General features: G+C 32.4%; 1 protein-coding gene across 12 annotated transcripts in view; it reads left to right on the top strand.

The window, feature by feature from the left end:
- The window catches only part of ADGRL3 (adhesion G protein-coupled receptor L3), a 923733-nt gene extending 905293 nt beyond the window's left edge, over positions 1–18440 (top strand). For 6 of the 12 annotated variants that reach the window (XM_043906659.1, XM_043906649.1, XM_043906651.1 and 3 more), the window contains 2 exons: positions 3784–3912; positions 10369–18440. In XM_043906659.1, coding sequence (XP_043762594.1) covers positions 3784–3912; positions 10369–11168 — 929 coding nt within the window. In that variant the 3' untranslated portion in view covers positions 11169–18440. The remainder of the gene's footprint in view (positions 1–3783; positions 3913–10368) is intronic. The other 6 variants (XM_043906657.1, XM_043906653.1, XM_043906658.1 and 3 more) reach the window with 1 other exon arrangement.
- The last annotated feature ends 556 nt before the right edge of the window (positions 18441–18996 follow it).

Raw genomic sequence — 18996 nt, 5'->3', positions numbered from 1 at the left:
CATTGTGGAACTCCACTTTTTGTTCTCTTATTATTAGCTTTTTTGAAAACCAAATTCTAAACAGAAACCAAAATTTGAGTCACCTGCTTCTTGCCTATGCTTGATTCTTCCCAACTTAATTGTTTGCTTGTTCTATAGGTCATCTATTTTTAATTATATTCTTGTATTATGTATTAGTTTTTAAGCTCAGGTGAATTGACATATTAGTTTTCAGTGTATGACATAATTAACTTCTTGTGTATATTATGAAATGGTCCCCACGATGAATCTAGTTCACATTCTTTACCATAAATAATTAGTTTTCTTCTGATGTAACTTTTAAGCAGATCATCTTTTACATAGGCATAGTAAAAAAAGGGATATTTTCTTTTATAAGCTATGTGAAGTAAGGAAAAAAAGTGACAAGCCATCTTCCCAGCCTACTGTTTGTTTTCCTATTACTTTCAATAATGTGTAGGAATGAAGGGAAATATATAGAAATGCACATGTAAGTCCCAGAGATAAAGATCTTACCCTTATTTGATCTATGAGAAAATATAAAGAGTTTGAATAATTTTCATATTTTTAAGTTTTACTCTAGTTCATTTTAAGTTCTTACACCTTTCATTTTTTATTTAAATTTTCATTTATAGTAACTTTAGAAAACAACTACTTGTATTAGAAGACTAACTTTTTTTATTTGAGAAAAGGCTGTGATAATAAATATTACATAGATACAATTTACAGGTAGTTTGTTTTTAAAAAATTTGGGCAAATCAAATCCTGTCTCAGTCAGTTTATCTTAAATTTGTGTAACATCAGCAATATCCATGTTTAAGATGAACAGTATTCAGTTTCTTATCTGAAAGACCACTATAGCCAACTCATTTTAGCTTTCCTTACTAATATACCATGTATTTAATTCATCAATGGAAAATAATATCCTGATGTACCCATTTTATAATAAGCTGAAAATCTGTCATCTCACTGTGTAAAGACATTTAAATGTATATGAAATACAATTTTAACAAATATTCATCAAGCATATAGTAAGTGAAAAGTTGTGTGCTAGTTCTTTGCAGAATGTGTAGGATGTAAACATATGGCTTATTTCCTGATATAACTGAAACTTTTCAGCTCTACAGATCAGACAAGCTTTGTCTGGCCATGAAATTCTCCAAGCCAGAATATTGGAGTGGGCAGCCCTTCTCAGGGTATCTTCCCAACTCAGAGATCCAACCCAGGTCTCCCACATTGCAGGCGGATTCTTTACTGTCTGAGTCACCAAGAAAACCCAAGACAAGCTTTATTGTCCTTTAAATCAAGAGTTCACTTTCCCAGTTTTGAGGTTAAAATATTTATTTGACTGGTAATTTACCATATAACAGTATGATTTAAAAAAAAAATTAAAATTGCCATGGCTAAGTTTTCCCTTTTCACTTTTTTAACATTTCTATGAGCAACTGAATGTTCCTATTTTATGCATTCAGTATAGATTACTTTTTGAGACAGTCGTAGATTCACTTGCAGTTGTAATGAAATACTACAGAGATCATATACCTTTTTCCCAGTTTCCCTCATTAATATCTTATAAAAGTATACTACAGAGTCACAGCCAGCATATTGACATTGAAATGTCCCACCAGTTTTGCTCAGATTTCTTCAGTTTTACTTGTATTTAATTGTATTTGTGTGTGTGTATGTGTGTTTTAGTTTCCTGTAATTCTTACAAGAATGAGTGAGTGAGTGAGTGAAAGTCGTTCAGTTGTGTCCAACTCTTTGCAACCCCATGAGCAGGTTTGTTTATCCACCACCATAGTCAAGATACAGGGTCATTCCATCAAGGATGCCTCATATTACCCCTTTATGACCACGCCCACCTCCTTCCCACTTGCATTTTTCAACCTGAGAAGCCACTAATCTGTTCTGCGTTTCTATAATTTTGTCATTTCTAGATTATTATATACATATTTATGGGATCATTCAGTGTAAATCTTTGGAATTGTCTCTTTTACGCAGTATAAGAGCAATTCATCCAGGTCATTATGTGTATTGATAGTTGTTCAGTTTTATTTCTGAGTAGTATTCCATGGTATGGATGTGCCACAGATCGTTCATCCACTCACCAGATGAAGGACATCTGGACGCTTTCCCACTGTGGACTATTACAAATAAAGCTGCCAAGAATCTGTAGGTTTTTGTGCCATCATGAATTTCCAATTCTCTGGGATAAATGTCCAAGAGTACAGTAGCTGGGTGTTATGGTAATTGTACATTTAGTCTTTTTTTTTATTAATTTATTTATTTTAATTGGAGGCTTATTACTTTACAATATTGTACATTTAGTTGTATAAGAAAGTCCAAACTACTTTTCAGAATAGCTGTACTACTGTATGCTTCCATCAGGAAAGTATGAGTGACCCCATTTCTCTTTATCCATGCCAACATTTGATGTCATCTCCACTTTTAAGTGTATAGTGATATCTCTTTATGGTTTTAACCTGTTATTTTCCTAAAGCATTCTTTCTCCTTTTCTCATTATGAACTTGTTTGCCACCTGTATACACTTTGCCGTGACACGTCTGTTTATATCTTTGGTCCATTTTCTAATTGAATTGTTTTTGGTTTTGTTTCTTGTTGATTGTTTTTTACTGTTGACTTTTTGGAGTTCTCCAAAGTCCCAGATATCCCAGATACTAGTCCTTTTTTGGACTGCCAACATTTGTAAATTTGCTTGCACATATTTTCTCCTGTTCTATATGTTATATTTCCATTTTCTAATATGTATATATTTAAATTAATATACAATGTTTTCAACCTACCCTTATGCAGTTTGTATTTTTCTTTCTTCAGTTATTTTTCCTTTATCATCTAACATAAATACATATAGATCTATGATTTTCGTATATGGCCTAATTCTATTTAATAAAACTGTCTTCTAAAGCTTTTGCCTTTTGTGTTAAATTGCTATGAAAGGGGGAGGTTGTAATGCATGCTGACAGTTTGTTAGAGACTAAGTACTTCTATTCCTAAAGACATGAAAGAGTTTAACTTTCTTACTTTGCTATGCCAAAACCCACCAGCTGGAAAATGGAAAATGTAATTATATGTATTGGTTGATACCACGAACTTAATATTTTATTTAAAATATTTTAGAATAATATCCTTATGATCATTTTATCAGATTTGAAATTTCACCTAATGCTTACTATGGTGAACTAGCAAGTATGATTGCATTTTATTTTATTTCAATTTGAATAAGTCTTCTTCATAGAATTGTAAGTAATGTCAAAATCTTCTGTTGTGTCCACAACTGCTCTCCAAATGAGTGTTTTATCATAAATGTTGCGTTTTATTATTTTCATTGAAAACAACCCAGTGGTTTCTGTGATTGAATGAATGTTTTAATTTTAGCTTTTCTTTCTGTGTTTTAAACTTTCTTTCAGCTTTTGTGTTTTGTGTTTTGTTTATATGGAAGATTATAGTTTGCTTTTTTAAAAAATCTTTCATTTTTAGCAAGCATGGGAATATATTCTTGCTTACACTCTGGGAAAGAGAACACCCTAAATGTGGCTTAACATGATAAATCATCTTCTTTCTTTCCCATTGACTCAGATATGTGCATTGTTGGAAACGTGTGTGCTTTAGTGGCATATATTTTTGAGTCTGACTAGCTGCCTGCTTGTAATCAGGACTATATCAACTGTTATCATTCTAAATGTTTCCTTTCTTTTTTTCAAACACTTTTGCCTGATTGACCTTTTTTTTTTTTTTTTTCTCTGTCTTTCTATGGGGCTGCTCCAGGAGCCATGGCTAATCATCTTATAAGCAATGCTCTGCTTCGTCCGCATGGTACTAACAATCCCTATAATACATTGCTGGGGGAACCGGCGGTCTGTAACAACCCTTCTGTCAGCATGTACAACACACAAGGTGTGCTGGAGTTTATCTTAATTTTTTCAAGTGAAAGTCCCATTTTATGTAGCTTTTGTGGCCACATTCTATTTTTCTTTCCTTCCTCCTGCCTTTTCTTTCTTTTGGAAGCAGACACACAGACTCTTTTCACCTTTCACCCTTCTTGGTGCTTTTATTTTCCATTTTCCTTAGGTTTTCCTTAGTAAGAAATGGATTTTTCCCTTCTGATAAACAAATGCTTGATTCACCAATACGTGTTTGTTCTCTGTAATGTTATAAAATGTTTTGTGGTTTGTCAGTACTTTTCTTGTTGTTGATTGATTTCCACACTAAATACCTATGTATTCATTTTGAGAAATGAGCTATTTGCCTAAGGTAAGTAAGATAAAGAAGACTTGATTCAGTAATCTTAATGCTATAAGATCAAGAAAGTAATCTTGCTCTCTTCTACCATGAAGCACACTTGGCACAAGTATCAGTATTAATGAAAGCATTTAGATCAACTTCATGGAAAACCCTGAAATAAGCTGTGGAGGAAAGAACAGAGAACTGAGCAGTAACAGATCAAGTTCTGCCCTATCTTAATATTGCCTGTATGCACCGACTAAGGAAGGTCGTGAAATGCTTTCTCTACTGTGGCTGCGTGTCAACAGCAAGGGTTTTGGATATGGCTCCTCTGTATATCCTCCAACTTTAAATTGTAGCTCAGATAACCATAAGTCTCTTTAAAACCACTTACAATCTAAGCCTTTGTACATGACACTACTTTTTTTTAAGATAAAAATATATTGGGGGCACAAAAATTAAAAATATTCATATCATAAGTAAAGTGACCACAGGAAAAAAAAATCACTCAAGTAAAAGTTTTGTAAAAGAAAAATTTTAGTCAGTGATCCACCTATTTAAAATTATATTTGAAAATAACTCACTATAACAAAGAGACTTCAATAGTTCCTTCAAGCTGGACGTGATAGATTAAATATATTTTAACTTCCTAGGCAATCTTGAGTAAAATGTCTGTTATCCTTTTTTGGGAATCCGTGTGTGTGTCCTCAGTCAGAGGTAACAACTTACTGGCATGAATGTGAAAACTTGGTGTGAATGTTTATTCCAAAAACAGCATGTTTGTTGCAACATGGTCTTTGGGTATCTCTCTAAAATCATCCGAGTTTCCTAGATGACACCTTGTTAGATACAAAAGACAATTTTAAATGATTTCAAAAATCTCAAAGCCAATAATTCAGAAGTGACTTCAGGAATATAGTCAAGTTGTTTGTCAGTAGGAAAAATAATTAAGCAAACTGTTCATTTTATCCCGTTTCTTGAGATTTACACCTGAGAATCATAGACCTAGAATTAAAAGAAGGGAGAGAACACATTGAATCCTCTTTGCTATACTGTGGACATTCTGTCAGCCTGTGCTTAAATATTTCCTCTAGTGATGCCCTTCCTAGCTCAGGAACTTAGATATTCAATTGTTGAAATGTTCCATTTGTTATAAATATTTTTCTTTCCACCAAGCTGAAATTTGCCTCTGGCCATGATGCTTAGCTTTGCCTTCTAGAACAAAGATGAGCAAAGCATTTTTCTGCTGTCTGTGGCATCCTTTAAATTCTTAAATGTAGTTAATCTGGAGTCTTTTAGTCACCTTTTTATTCTAGTAAAGCAGCCTTAGTGCTATCAATAGAAGAAAGTTTCTTCATGGTTATCCCCCTTTATATTGTTTGCTGTTTGCCAATATCCTTATTTTGTTGTAGCACTTAGTTATGTGTATATTACACAATGCACCAAATGTGGCTTGGCAGAACAATTCTGCAGACTTTATGAAGGCTTGTCTGGGGCTTTTCTTTATTTTCATTAGCCTAAATGACAGATAACTGTGTCACTAAAAGCATTTTAAAGTGTGCTAACATATTAAGTTTTGAATGATATTAAATGAAGATTTACACCATATTTGCAAATTATATCTATTCTACATTATTCACCTTACATGAAGAATTGTTGGAAATTGGTTTAAAATAAGTAATAAATTTAGATCACATTGTGTTTAGCTTTTTTGACTATTCAGATATAATTTCTAGTGTCATACATAATGAAAAAGTAACAATCATTAATCTATTTTCCCTAATTCAGTATTTGCCTTCTTGTCTTACTTTATTATTGGCATTCTAAATTGGGAGATTTTTCTAAGGATGGAACACTATTATATAAACACTTTCCAAGTGAATTTTTAATGACAAAATTTAAAATAATACCATATAAATCCAAAGTTTTATTCCTGTCGAGCCTATTACTAAATATTGCTATTAAGATTATCAATAAATGCACAAAGCTTACTTCTGAATGGATTTGTTGTTTATGCCAGTAAATTACATTTGGCTGACTTTTCTTAAAAACAAAAGTAAATAATTTTATTATTGGTTTTCAGAATCAGAAATGGAATTGTTCAACTACTTTATGTTTTAGTATTTTTTAAGATGTTAAGAAACTATGGTAGTGCTTAAAATGATGTTTTACCACTGACCAAAAATAAAACTTGGTGACTATCATATTGCTACTAATCTTATGCTTTCAGATGAATGCACTTATATTCTTACTGGCAAGGTGAAATCTTACATGAAATATAGGTGGCTCGGTATGTACTGGAGTGGTTTATGTTGAATTACAACTTGGTTCTGTTCTGTTGGTCCTTTAATTCTGTTATACCAATGCCATCCAAGCAAAGAAGCATTTGGATTTAAAATATCCATTTTTGTTTTTGATGCTTTTATTTAAAATATGTAAAAATATGTTATAGTGTTCCTGATGCATATAGTGTTAGGAACAAAAATGAATAATATACTTTTGTTAGATTGGATTCAGATTCTCTTTGTGGAAGTATTTAAAACGTCATGCATAGTATTTCTGGACCATTATCTTCCTATCCGTATTGGATAGTTCAGTTTTTCTTAGATAAATCTTATAGATTAACCTGTCAACAAAATGTAATATATTGAGAAGTCATGCTTTTACAAATTAATTTACATTTTAAGGTAATTTAATTCAATTCTAAAACTCTAAAGAAAGACATATCTTTAGGATGGGATACGTGAAGAATACATTATAGTTGTCAAGAATACAAGGTTATAGTATAAAGTATATAATTAAATATTCTGTTATGGCTTTCGAAGTCTAAGGCGGGATGTGAAGAGATGGAGGTGGAGGAGAGTAGTGCATGAAGTCAATCAAGATTCCCCTTCTGATCCCAGTTCTGCCACTGTCGGCAGAGCGGTGTTAGATAAGCCTCAGTCTCTCTTGGCAGCAGCTTCCTCATCTTGCAAAGCAGGAGCTGAACTTCAGTTACCTCTCCTGTGCTTCCCACTTCTAAAATGTTGTCATTTACAGAAGGGGCCATACTGAGCCTACAAGCACTTTGCATCTGTTGCTATACTAATTTGGCTTTTTATTTCAAATTCTTCTTTAAAAGAAATTTTCTCTGCATTTTGAAATATTGTTGGTCTTTTGCTGAGAAGCAAGTCAACTTTTAAAGTACAAAAATAGTACCTCTAAAGCAGTGGTTAAATTGTAACAAGTCTATATCTCTTGTAATTATCTAGCCCAGTGACTGAGCTGGTTTTTATTTTGTGATGATTTAATCTTTTTATAAAGAAAATCAGCAAGAGCAGTTTTTTGATTGGATTAAAATATGAGAATTTTTAAAAATAATGTTTTTATGGTTGCTTTTAAAGTATTACCTTTTAAAATGTTTGATTGCATATGATTATGCAACAATCCAGAGGAAAACTTGATACTGATTGGTGGTATTTTTTCCCTCACATTTTCATGATACAGAAAAATGGTTGGATTTAACATTTTTCTTTCTCCATAGTAATACAACTTTTGAATATGAGCTTCAGAAATGACAGTATTGATCAGTATTATTTACAAATGATAAAAAGCATTTGTATAGGTACAGTGGGAAAAAAATAACCTTTGCACATGAGACAATACATAAGTAAACAAACATAATTATAAAAACTTCAAAGTGTTTTTCTTTTCTCTCTGTACAAAATAAAGAATTTACTTATAATCTAACTGAAAAAAATTAAAGTGACATTCCTTAGAAGCAAGTATGTCCTAACACATACACACAAATATATATGTAATATTGAATTAAAGTTGTGGAAAAAGTCATGGCTTGCCCTCAGGATTTTACTCTCTTTGGTTGATGTGATAATTTTAACCTTAAAATAAATGTGTATTTGCTTGAAATTTACAAACTGACGAAACGCTTATTAAAGACTCATTTTATTAGCATGTGTTATGGGGGTTTCTTATTTTCTAACATTTCAGTATTTTTAATTATGATAAGCCATGTAACACAGACTCATGAATTTTGGGGCAGTGGAATGATTTCCTTTGACTCTTTTTTCTGCATATCATCAATTTGCTTTTTACTCATGTTTCTTCTACTGTCGCTGTAAGCTTACTTGTTGTTTTTCTTTCCTTTTCTCCATGCTGTCGTTTAGAGCCCTACAGAGAGACAAGTATGGGAGTAAAGCTAAACATTGCATATCAAATGTAATTTTTTTTAGTTCACTTTTATTGCATCACATATAGATGATGTAGTTATTAAAAACAGTTCATCTCACAATTTAAAAACTAAAGAACCTATAAATCAACTTATATAAATATATGTTAACAGAGATTAGACGCTTTTGTTGTCTGATTCTTTTATTGTGTCACGTAACATAGTTGTTAAGTCTCATGTAATGTTTGTGTGAGTTAAATTGTTTTTAAATTAAGCATTTATTTTTTGCTAAGTAATTCATAAACTTTTAATTTTCATTACTACATTCCATCACACAAATACATGTCACATACAATGTATCCACCTTTTTTTAGTATGGCTGTTTTCAACCGGTACCTAATGCATTGACAACAGAAATAATAAACACGTTTCAATGCATCAGTTGCTCAACCATAATCATCAAGCATACCATAGCAGCCTCTGCAGCAGCAGTCACCCATCACATATGGCCCTTTAAAAACATTTACTTTTATTTTTTCTTAACATCGTGGATTTGTCTACAAGATATCTTACAACATGAAAATAAATCGCTTCACCCTATGTCTGTGATGGCTGCTTTTTTAATGTATTCAGTGCATTGTTATTTTTGAAAACTGTGTTACTTGAACACAGAGTATGTATCAGAAGTCCGTATAAAAATTGATATATTTGGAACACTTTATTTAAACCAGTAATGAACTAGCTCACTTTTGGTAAACATAACTGCATCACAGATATAGAATGAATGCTATATTTTCACAAGTTAATGATGTATTGAGAAGTTTAATGGAATTCTTAAAAAAAAACTGTTCTATAAAGAAGTACCCTTATTTAGTAGTACTGGTTAAATGTTTGTGTTTTATTTTATTTTGTGGTTGCATTTGAAGTAATTTATGGAACTATTATTGATTCTTGGATTTTTGTTCATTCAAGAAAATGCAAAAACCTTGAAGAAGCATATGGTCAGATTTATATCACTGCAGCTGTTTCTTCCCAGAATAAGATGTTTAATCTCTTTTAAACCCAAAACTTAATATGCACACAAAGTCATCACTCATTATGAAATGGAACCTTAAATACTGACACTATGTTTATAGGAATTAGATGCCCATGTTTTATACATTCTTTTGTAGAATTATCTAATGACCCTAACAATTACTAATGGATATATAATAGTACCCAAAGTGCTTATAACAGAAAAAAAATTGGAAAGTAAACCAAAATATTTCTGTTTTGAAAGTTCCCATTTGCAAATTATTTTGATGTGCCATTTATCTACCTAGGCATTATTTCATAACTATATCATTCTGACAAATTTAACAAAATCCTTTTGTGGTTTTTTGTATAGGGATATTCTCAGTTTTATAAAATTACATACCAAATTATTAGACAGTGCTTGAATCTTCTACTTTGATTAGTATATTCAAAGTACCACACCATGAATTATGCTAATTCTATACCTATTTCAATGTTAAGACAACATATAAAATTAAAAGGTAATGAATTATTGAATTGACTTTGGTGTGTATAAATTGAAAGCTATGAATGACTACAGAAAATTTTGTTTTTCCTAAGTTATAACCAAATATGTTTCAAATAGTGTCAGGCAATGTTTGTATGGAACTTTATAAGGCTTTGTGCAAATTTATAGAGTTTTAAAATTCTTTTAGAGATTTACTGTAAATACTTATTTTCTGTTTATAAGATTTCTATCAATTGTCCAAGTATACATATATATATATTTATATAGATATGTACATATATATTTAACAGTGCTTTTTAATTTTCAAACATTTTATACTTAATTAAAATTGCTACCAATTTATACATACTTCATAGTCGGGTGTTTTTGCTTCTGTGTCTCTGTGTATGTGTTCTGTGGCCAATCGGACATGAATGTCATAATGTTTTGTGATCTTTTTCAGAGGGGCTCCTGAACAATGCCAGGGATACAAGTGTCATGGATACTCTACCACTGAATGGTAACCATGGCAATAGTTACAGCATTGCCAGTGGCGAATACCTGAGCAACTGTGTGCAAATCATAGACCGTGGCTATAACCACAACGAGACAGCCCTAGAGAAAAAGATTCTGAAGGAACTCACTTCCAACTATATCCCATCTTACCTGAATAACCATGAGCGCTCCAGCGAACAGAACAGGAATCTGATGAACAAGCTGGTGAACAACCTGGGCAGTGGGAGTGAAGATGATGCCATTGTCCTGGATGATGCCACCTCCTTTAACCATGAGGAGAGTCTGGGCCTGGAATTGATTCATGAGGAATCGGATGCTCCTTTGCTGCCCCCAAGAGTCTACTCCACAGAGAACCATCAGCTACACCATTACACCAGGAGGCGGATCCCCCAAGATCACAGTGAGAGCTTTTTCCCTTTGTTAACCAATGAGCACACGGAAGATCTGCAGTCACCCCACAGGGACTCTCTCTATACCAGCATGCCAGCGCTGGCTGGCGTGCCCCCTGCAGAGAGCGTTACCACCAGCACCCAGACCGAACCCCCGCCGGCCAAATGTGGTGATGCCGAAGATGTTTACTACAAAAGCATGCCAAACCTCGGCTCCAGAAACCACGTCCATCAGCTGCACACCTACTACCAGCTAGGTCGCGGCAGCAGTGATGGGTTCATAGTTCCTCCAAACAAAGATGGGACCCCTCCAGAGGGAAGTTCAAAAGGACCAGCTCATTTGGTCACTAGCCTATAGAAGACGACAGAAATTGAAGCCAACAAGACTGCTAACACCTGATAGACTGTGCTGAGTTGATATACGCAGTGGTAATGATGTGTGTACTTTTAAATCTTTATGCTGTTCTTGAACGACAAACACAAAACTCAGACTCCTTATTTTTTTTTTTTTTTTTAAACTGGGATTTTTAGGTCAGCCCAGGGGAGAAAGATAACTGCTGAAATTCCCCTGTGCCCTCTGCTTCCTTGTCCTTCACCCCCCCACCCCAAGATGGAGACTTCATTATGTTAATGAACGAGATTTGAAGAAAATGGCACTCACGGTGGCCTTGTTGAATTATGTTGTGTTTGTTCTACCATCTCTGATGCTCTGTTACTCTCATTACAAGGACCTGATTTTTTTCAAAGGCCAGAACAGTGGTTTGAAGTTAGTAACAATGCTGCATCTAGACTGGAGTGCTGCACAAAGATAAAAAGCAAAGCAAACTGTATCACATAGTGGTTTTTAGTCACTCACAACCCGAATTCGCCACAGTGGGAATAGCTGTGGCATACAAAATCAAACAACAAAATCAATAATGAAATGGAGGCGAATTCTAGAATTATATGCTAAATGCATATTTTATGATTTGCTGTATTAACTGATGATAAACTAATGGCAGAAAAAAAACTGAACAATTTCTATGTAATGTACAGATACTAGCATTGCACATGTAGTCTGCTTTCTGTTCCTCCAGAATTTGAGTCCTGTTAATGTAGTGGAAAAAAAAAAGAAATTTTTTTTTTTTCTTTCGTGCTGGTCTTGCAAGTTTGTCTACCAATAAGAGCAGAGTTTCCTTCCTTTCTTCTTTCTTTTCTTTCTTCATTTCTTTTTTTTTTCCTTTTCTTTCTTTCATTCCTTTTTTTCTTTAAAATTTCACCTGGCAAAAAATAAATAAATAAATAAATAAATGAAGCTATCACTTTATAAGAATCATTTTCTAGTAATGCAAACAAATTATTTTTTACAAAAAAATAAAATAAATAAAATTAGACTTCCTTCCCTCACTATATATCTTTATTCAGTCAGAATATTTCCAAGAGCATTTTTGCAAGTTAGAGCAGGAAGAACTTTTATGTTTACAGTGCACATCTGTTGTAATGCAAAGCATATTTGGCAAGCAGTTCATCACTAAGACAGTAGCTATGATTCTAGAAGTCAAGAGATGTCAGTAGAACTAGTGGAGCTTCTGCATGTGAAAAACGGTATCCCATAGGTGTGAAAGTGCTGAATACTCAGTCTGATCCCCAAGTGGGCACCTGCACTACCAATTTTTAAAGGCAATTCACTCACTTGTAGACAGAATCAAAAGGTCAAGTTATTTTGAAGTGATTTAAAAAAGAAAACTCTTCTGTTTATTAACAGGAAAATTATTTATTTGACAGGATTTTAAGTAATGTAGGACTATAAGAGGTAAATTAGCAGCACATACAATTTTTTTTTTTAAATTTATGATCCATTTTGTATGGTCTCAAAGTTGGATGACCTCATTACTAATATTTGTTGTAAAAGTGAAACTTGTTTGCCAACCAATAAACAACTGATTGAGATTTAGAAGATATTGTATTGATGTATGTACTATATGATTAATTATTCTTTTCATTTTTCTCACCTTTCTTTCGTTCTGTTTTCAGTATATAAATTCTGCTAATCCTCTGTGGCTCAAATGAGCCATGCTAAAGAAATCAGTCTGCCTAGATGAATAAACTAAGCACAAAATTAGTTTTTGCAGACAAAATGTAAGAGAAAAATGAGATGGGCATTTTTATGTTGGCTGAAATAAGATGCATAACTTACTTTCAAGCAGGTTAATATATAGATTACTATGTGCTTATTTATAAGCCAGCTTCAGTCACACAGCTTATTATAAAAGTCAGCTTCAATCAGAGATTTAAAGTATTGAATTCGGAAAAGAAGGATCATATTTTTTCCTCCCTTATATTCTTCATTTTGATGTTGAATGTTTAAATTCATTCCATTGGCTAAAAATGCAAGAATAATGGCAAAGAGAATACCCATTTTATAAACAGAAGACATTTTTATGCTATTTTTTTTGTTGTTGTTTTACTATGTATAGATAAAATGAGAGGGAAAAAGTCCTTTCAAAGAAACTTTCTAGATCTCCAGTTACTGAAGAAGAATCTTTACCAGCAGTGTGCAAGCATGGGGACCCTCCTAGGGCAAAGTTAGAATGAATTTGCCAAATTATAATTTCTAATTATATTATATGATTTCTTGGTGATTTTTTTTTATTTTTCCAAAAAAATTAATCATTAAACAACATGAATTAATTTCTTGAATTAAAATTAGAAAGAGTAGTTTACAGAGTAGCCAGTAATCTCTGTATACAATTTTAATATACAACAAAAGAAAAAATTCTGTACTGGGCCAGAGTACATGATAACCTTAAAATCAATATCACCTCAAAATATCTTATGCATCATTCCTTTTAGTCAGTTGACATAAGTATTTTTTAAGTCTACACATTGTCTCTAAGTTACAGGAGAACCACAAGCTTTATGAGTAATTAGGTTTTCAGTTACCACATATGGCAATATTAACTCCTAAAAGGTGGTTAGTCTTATCTGGTACATAGAATACATTTGATAATGAAAGAATCCCTTTTAGACATGCTTAAGGTAACTTCAGAAACACAAATGTAGCCTGTGGATTTATGAAGACTTATGCTAGTTTTGCCAATCCAACAGTAATCTACATGAAAACAGCTCCATCAATAAGAAGCTAGTTTCACAGAATGATGGGGAAACTACCTCAGTTCAGCTTGCTGATGATGCCAATTCTGATTTTCTGCTATTGCTACCTCCCTGACCATTATTTTTGTGTTTCATTATATGGAAATTTGAAGCTGATAATCTCTCAGCTCTCCATAGTCTAAGTTGAAGAAGATCACTTGAATACATAGACTGATGTGGAAAGCCATTCAGTCCTTGTTGGTAACGACCAAGCACTTATGTAAAGATGAAAGGGTCAGATTTTTGAACTCACATACATCATAATTGCTGTGCTTTCAGAGAGACTTTAGATCCCAAAGACTTTCAAGAGAAGAGATTATTCCCCCAAATTGAAGGTGACTATAGTGAAGACAAAATAGTGGATGAAAGAGTTAATTATATATACATTTCAATAGAAATTTGTGTATGTCTCTCATATATTCCGCTAGTCCTCTTTACACTAGCAAGGGTTGAATTCCTGAATTTGAATCTTCTTTCACATGCGTTTTCATGTGTGGCAATTGATAATAACTTTAAAATTTTCTTAATCATATTTGGCTGACCCTTATTTTCAGTACTCTGTGACATTCATCACCCTCTTATTTGCATATTTCGGTGTATTTATCTGATTTTCCATCAAAAAGTAAATTTTCATCAAACATACTATACTACATTGCACATTATTTGAGAGCTGGAAGTAAAAATTATGTCAGTGAAACGTTATTATTTCTAAGTAAAATAACATTTTTATAACATTTTACAATTTTGTTTCCCTTTTGAGGTCTGTTTCACATGATACTTTAATAAGACGTTAGCTTACAAACCTCATGTCTAGTTGATTTAGAAAATGTTGGATTGTTGCATAGCCCATGTTCCTAATTGATAATATTTATGGAGAAATATAAGTTTTGTGAGGAGAAATAGGCAGGAATTCCAATTAAGTTTTTGAGCATCTTTTGTTTTCACTCTATTAAAATTAAAAATACTATAGCTAAATAATAAATTGTTATGCTAAAATAATCATAATGGCAAAAAAAAACTGGCATGAAAAATTTTCTTGAGGTTAAAAATAGTCAATATAATGTAGTAATCAAATGCAGGTAAAGGACACCCCTTTACTCCTGTAATACTAATTTATAATGACTGAAATTAAAATGTAGTTATGATTTGTATTTTTAAAGTAACATTAGTCTAAAAATGTTGACATTATGAGGCAAAGTTTTTAAGATTTCATATTTAAATTTTTTAATATTAACCTAGTTGGTGTAACAAAAATATCCATAATAATGGGAAAAATCATATATTATAAATGAATTATTTAAGAACCCATAAACTTAAGTCAGGCAATATCTTCAGCTTTTTCCCTCAAATCTGCTCAAATCCATTGACTAATTTGCCTGCTTTAAAAAATGACATTAAAGACTTCAAAGACTAACTTTTTGCTTAATTGTGGAGACCAAAAGGGAGAGGAAAATATTTTTTCTAGGTTATCTAAAGATCAACTTCAAAATCATCACCTCCTATTAGTGAAAGAATAATTGATTTTTTTAGAAGTTGTCCATCAGTACTATACCAAAGTGCAACTGCTTATGGCATTTTTCAAAAAACACTGTAGAACTAGTATGTAGTCAGTTCATATTTAGAGAGAGAAAAATTTAGAAAGAAAAAAAAAAGAACCCAAATCCTAATTTGATTTTGAGTAACTCTGAAAATACTGACAAGAATGTCCTTTCTTCTTTAACAAATATATATTTTAGATAAAATAGCAATATGTATGATCTCCCCAATGTACTATAATAATAGTATCAAGATATTAAGAATTAATTAGCTCATGTTTAGCAATTCCTAATTATAGCTCACCACATAAGTAATTATTATGCATTTCTAAGTAATACTTTAAATGTCTTATGTTAGATTTCTACACATAAATTAGTAACATGGAAGCACAAAAGTGAAGCAGCAACATTGCAAAATAGCTTATGGAAGCATTTTTGTGCAAATGAATTCTACATGAGAATCATCTTTGAGCTTATAAAATAGATTAGATGGATCCCAACCATAAATTCAATTTTGTAATCAGTAGTAAAAACGTCCCTACATAATCATCTGAAGAATATTGACAAATATCTAAATTTTCATTTCTAGACTAAAATAAGTTCAAGTGTTGATAGCTTCTTCTTTCCTGCTTAGGCCATAAGAGGAACTTTCCTACTTGCTAATTAACTTGATTACTTCCTGTTTGCTTTAAAAAGGAAATCAGTCTTCAACTCATCTGTACAGGTACTTCCATATGCCATTTCTTTTATTTCCTGTTTACAGAGGAAACAGCTTGTTTACATTGTTGCAAACTTTGTGATTTTTGCAATGAAACAGGTAGTTGTTATGGTTTTGCATATTCTCATTTGAAATAAAGTTATTGCCATTCCCTATTTTTAAGAAGTTAAAAGCCAGTAATTCTTTAATATCTAGGATCTTTAAGTTATTATTCAAATGTGTTGATTTCAATATTTCTGTCTCTTAATAGTACATCACACAAATCTTTCTAAACTCATATCCCCTTAGAGTATTTCAAAGGTAAATACAAACTATGATTTTTAAGCAGTCGTGTGAAAGGAGAACTTTGATTTATGTGAAGAAGTCAAGGAAGATTATATAGGGAAAAAAACCTCTGTTGAGATAATAAAGTGTTTTCAACCATAATATGAACAGAAGAGCAGAACCAAGTGGAGTTCATGGTGAGGTAACTAGAACTAAATTAGAGATACAGAGAAAAGTTATCCAGGAAAAAATAATAAAGTTACTTAGAGTGATAAAAATCTTAAACACTGTACCAAATGTTATTGATGTATTGAAAAAAATCAAATTTAAGTTTACCATATTATAATTTTTACCACTTTTAACCCTCTTTAGGTATTTCTTGTTTAGTCTTGTCTCAAGGAGACATGAATATTTTATAAACGTCTCTTAAATAGAAATATTTTTGCCTCAATTCACATTCACGCTCTAGTCTGCTTACTCTATTATATGTCAACATAGTTAATGCTACTAGTAGCTTTGTACCTTTTAGAGCTTTATTATGAATCTTTCTAATAAGCATTAAATTAACATTAAATTGGAATTATGTACATTGTGCAAAATAATTCATAACCAAGCAATAATCATTAATTCATTATATATATATGAATAAACTTTGAGACTGAATAATACAAATAATTACACTGCTGAAAATAGTACTCTCAAGCCCTTCTCTCTCTCCAGTTATTGTAGTCAATTCATAAAATTCTGCAGACAGTTGCACACATGACGTGTTATCAAACTACTCCATAATCCAAGTATGTCTGAAAGTTCCCAGTGCTTCTTTCGTTCTAAAATACCAAAGGAAAGAGCTTGAAAGAAGAAGAAAGTAATGCCTTCTAAGGATCTTATTTAGATAAATATTGTCATTCAGAATGAATAATTTTAAAAGGAAAATGTTCCATTTTGTGGTCTGAGGGAGAGGTTATTAAAGTTTACAGTTAGCCCAATGTTGGATAATTTTAAAGGAGTTAAGTTTGTCTCAATGGCCCAAGAGTGCAGAATTTCACAATATATTGTCAAGGAAATAGGTTTGAAATCCGTACCTAAAGTGGCTTTTAAATGTTAAAAATTCCTCTGATTCTCCTGAAAGTGGAACAGGTAAAATAGTGCCAGATTCAAAACAAAATATATTGGTTGACCTCAAAAAAATGGCAAAATTCATGAATAACAACAACTCTTTAGTAGTAGGTAGAGGTCTTTGGGGATGGAACTCAGGATACAGTGACTAGAACAGAATATCTTCTCATGCTGACCACTGCCTTGTCCTCTAGTGCATTTTTTAATGCCTTGAATTTCAACTTGTCACCATGTCTTATGTTTTGAATGACATCCTGAATCAAGAGAATAGGAAAAAAACATTTAAAATTGGTTTTCATGCCTCATTTGAAAATAGAGATTTCCTTTACCATCCTAAGTAATATAAGATGATATGTCTTGAAGCAGCTGTGGACAATCAGAATGTGTTCAGTTATAAACAAGTCTTATTTGTATATCCTAACACTGATCTTTGCCTATGAATTACAAACTCAAGAATTGTAGAGAGGGTCAACTTGATTTCCCTTAATGACTTCTGTGAATATATTAGAAAATGGAAGGATAATTAGAAAAGTTTTTTTCATACTGTTTTCCCACTTGCCAAGCATTAAATCTAATTTAAAAATGATAGTTTATTTTAAAAACTAACAACTAATTAAGCCATTTCGCGTTGATAAGAAAAATCACTTTTTTAGAAACTAGAATATAGCTATTGCAGGCTTTGGTCTCTTACATTCTCATATATTTACACATGGCATAAAAATTATCACATACACCTACCAGATTTCAATCTATTGGATTTTTTTCCCTTGTACAACGTTTCCAACTTTTTTTTCCCTTAAATCTTCTGTACAATCACATGTAAAACCATAAGCTACAAACCTCAATAAAAAAAATCAGTAAACAATAAGTGATGTAGTCACTGTTATTATATGGTAATACCCAAACTTTGGTTTGGGAACAGTATTTCAACTGCAAGACAATAATTGAAACATGGACTCTTACTATCCCCACCCCTTCAATCTCCTCTGACAAGCTGAAAATAAAACATGAAGTTATTTTGTTTAAGTTTTCAGAAAACTGCTGCCATCTGAGGTGTCTATGAGTTGATTTGTTATTTCCAGGAAAACAGAAAGTTAAATTCAGAACTTAGTGTTTGCCCTTAAAGTTTGCAATGATGTGATATAATCAAATGCAATCCTGTATCGGCTGCCTGATCAATTTCTTTTTCCTCCTCTCGAACTGGCAAGTAGGAGAATCAGTCACCAATGAAACTTTGGCCCAAAGGAGAATTAGGTGCTCTCTGCAAGCGAAGGTGTTAGTTGCTCAGTTGCGTCAGATTCTTTGCCACCCCATGGACTGTAGCCCACCATGAAATTCTCCAGGCGAGAATACTGGGGTGGGTAGCCATTCCCTTCTCCAGGGAATTCTCCCAACCCCAGAATTGAACCTGGGTCTTCTGT

The sequence above is a fragment of the Cervus elaphus genome, chromosome 6, assembly GCF_910594005.1.
Source record: "Cervus elaphus chromosome 6, mCerEla1.1, whole genome shotgun sequence".
NCBI classification, from domain to species: domain Eukaryota; kingdom Metazoa; phylum Chordata; class Mammalia; order Artiodactyla; family Cervidae; genus Cervus; species Cervus elaphus.
Note: the sequence above shows the minus strand (reverse complement) of the source record. Positions and strands in the feature narration are given on the sequence as shown.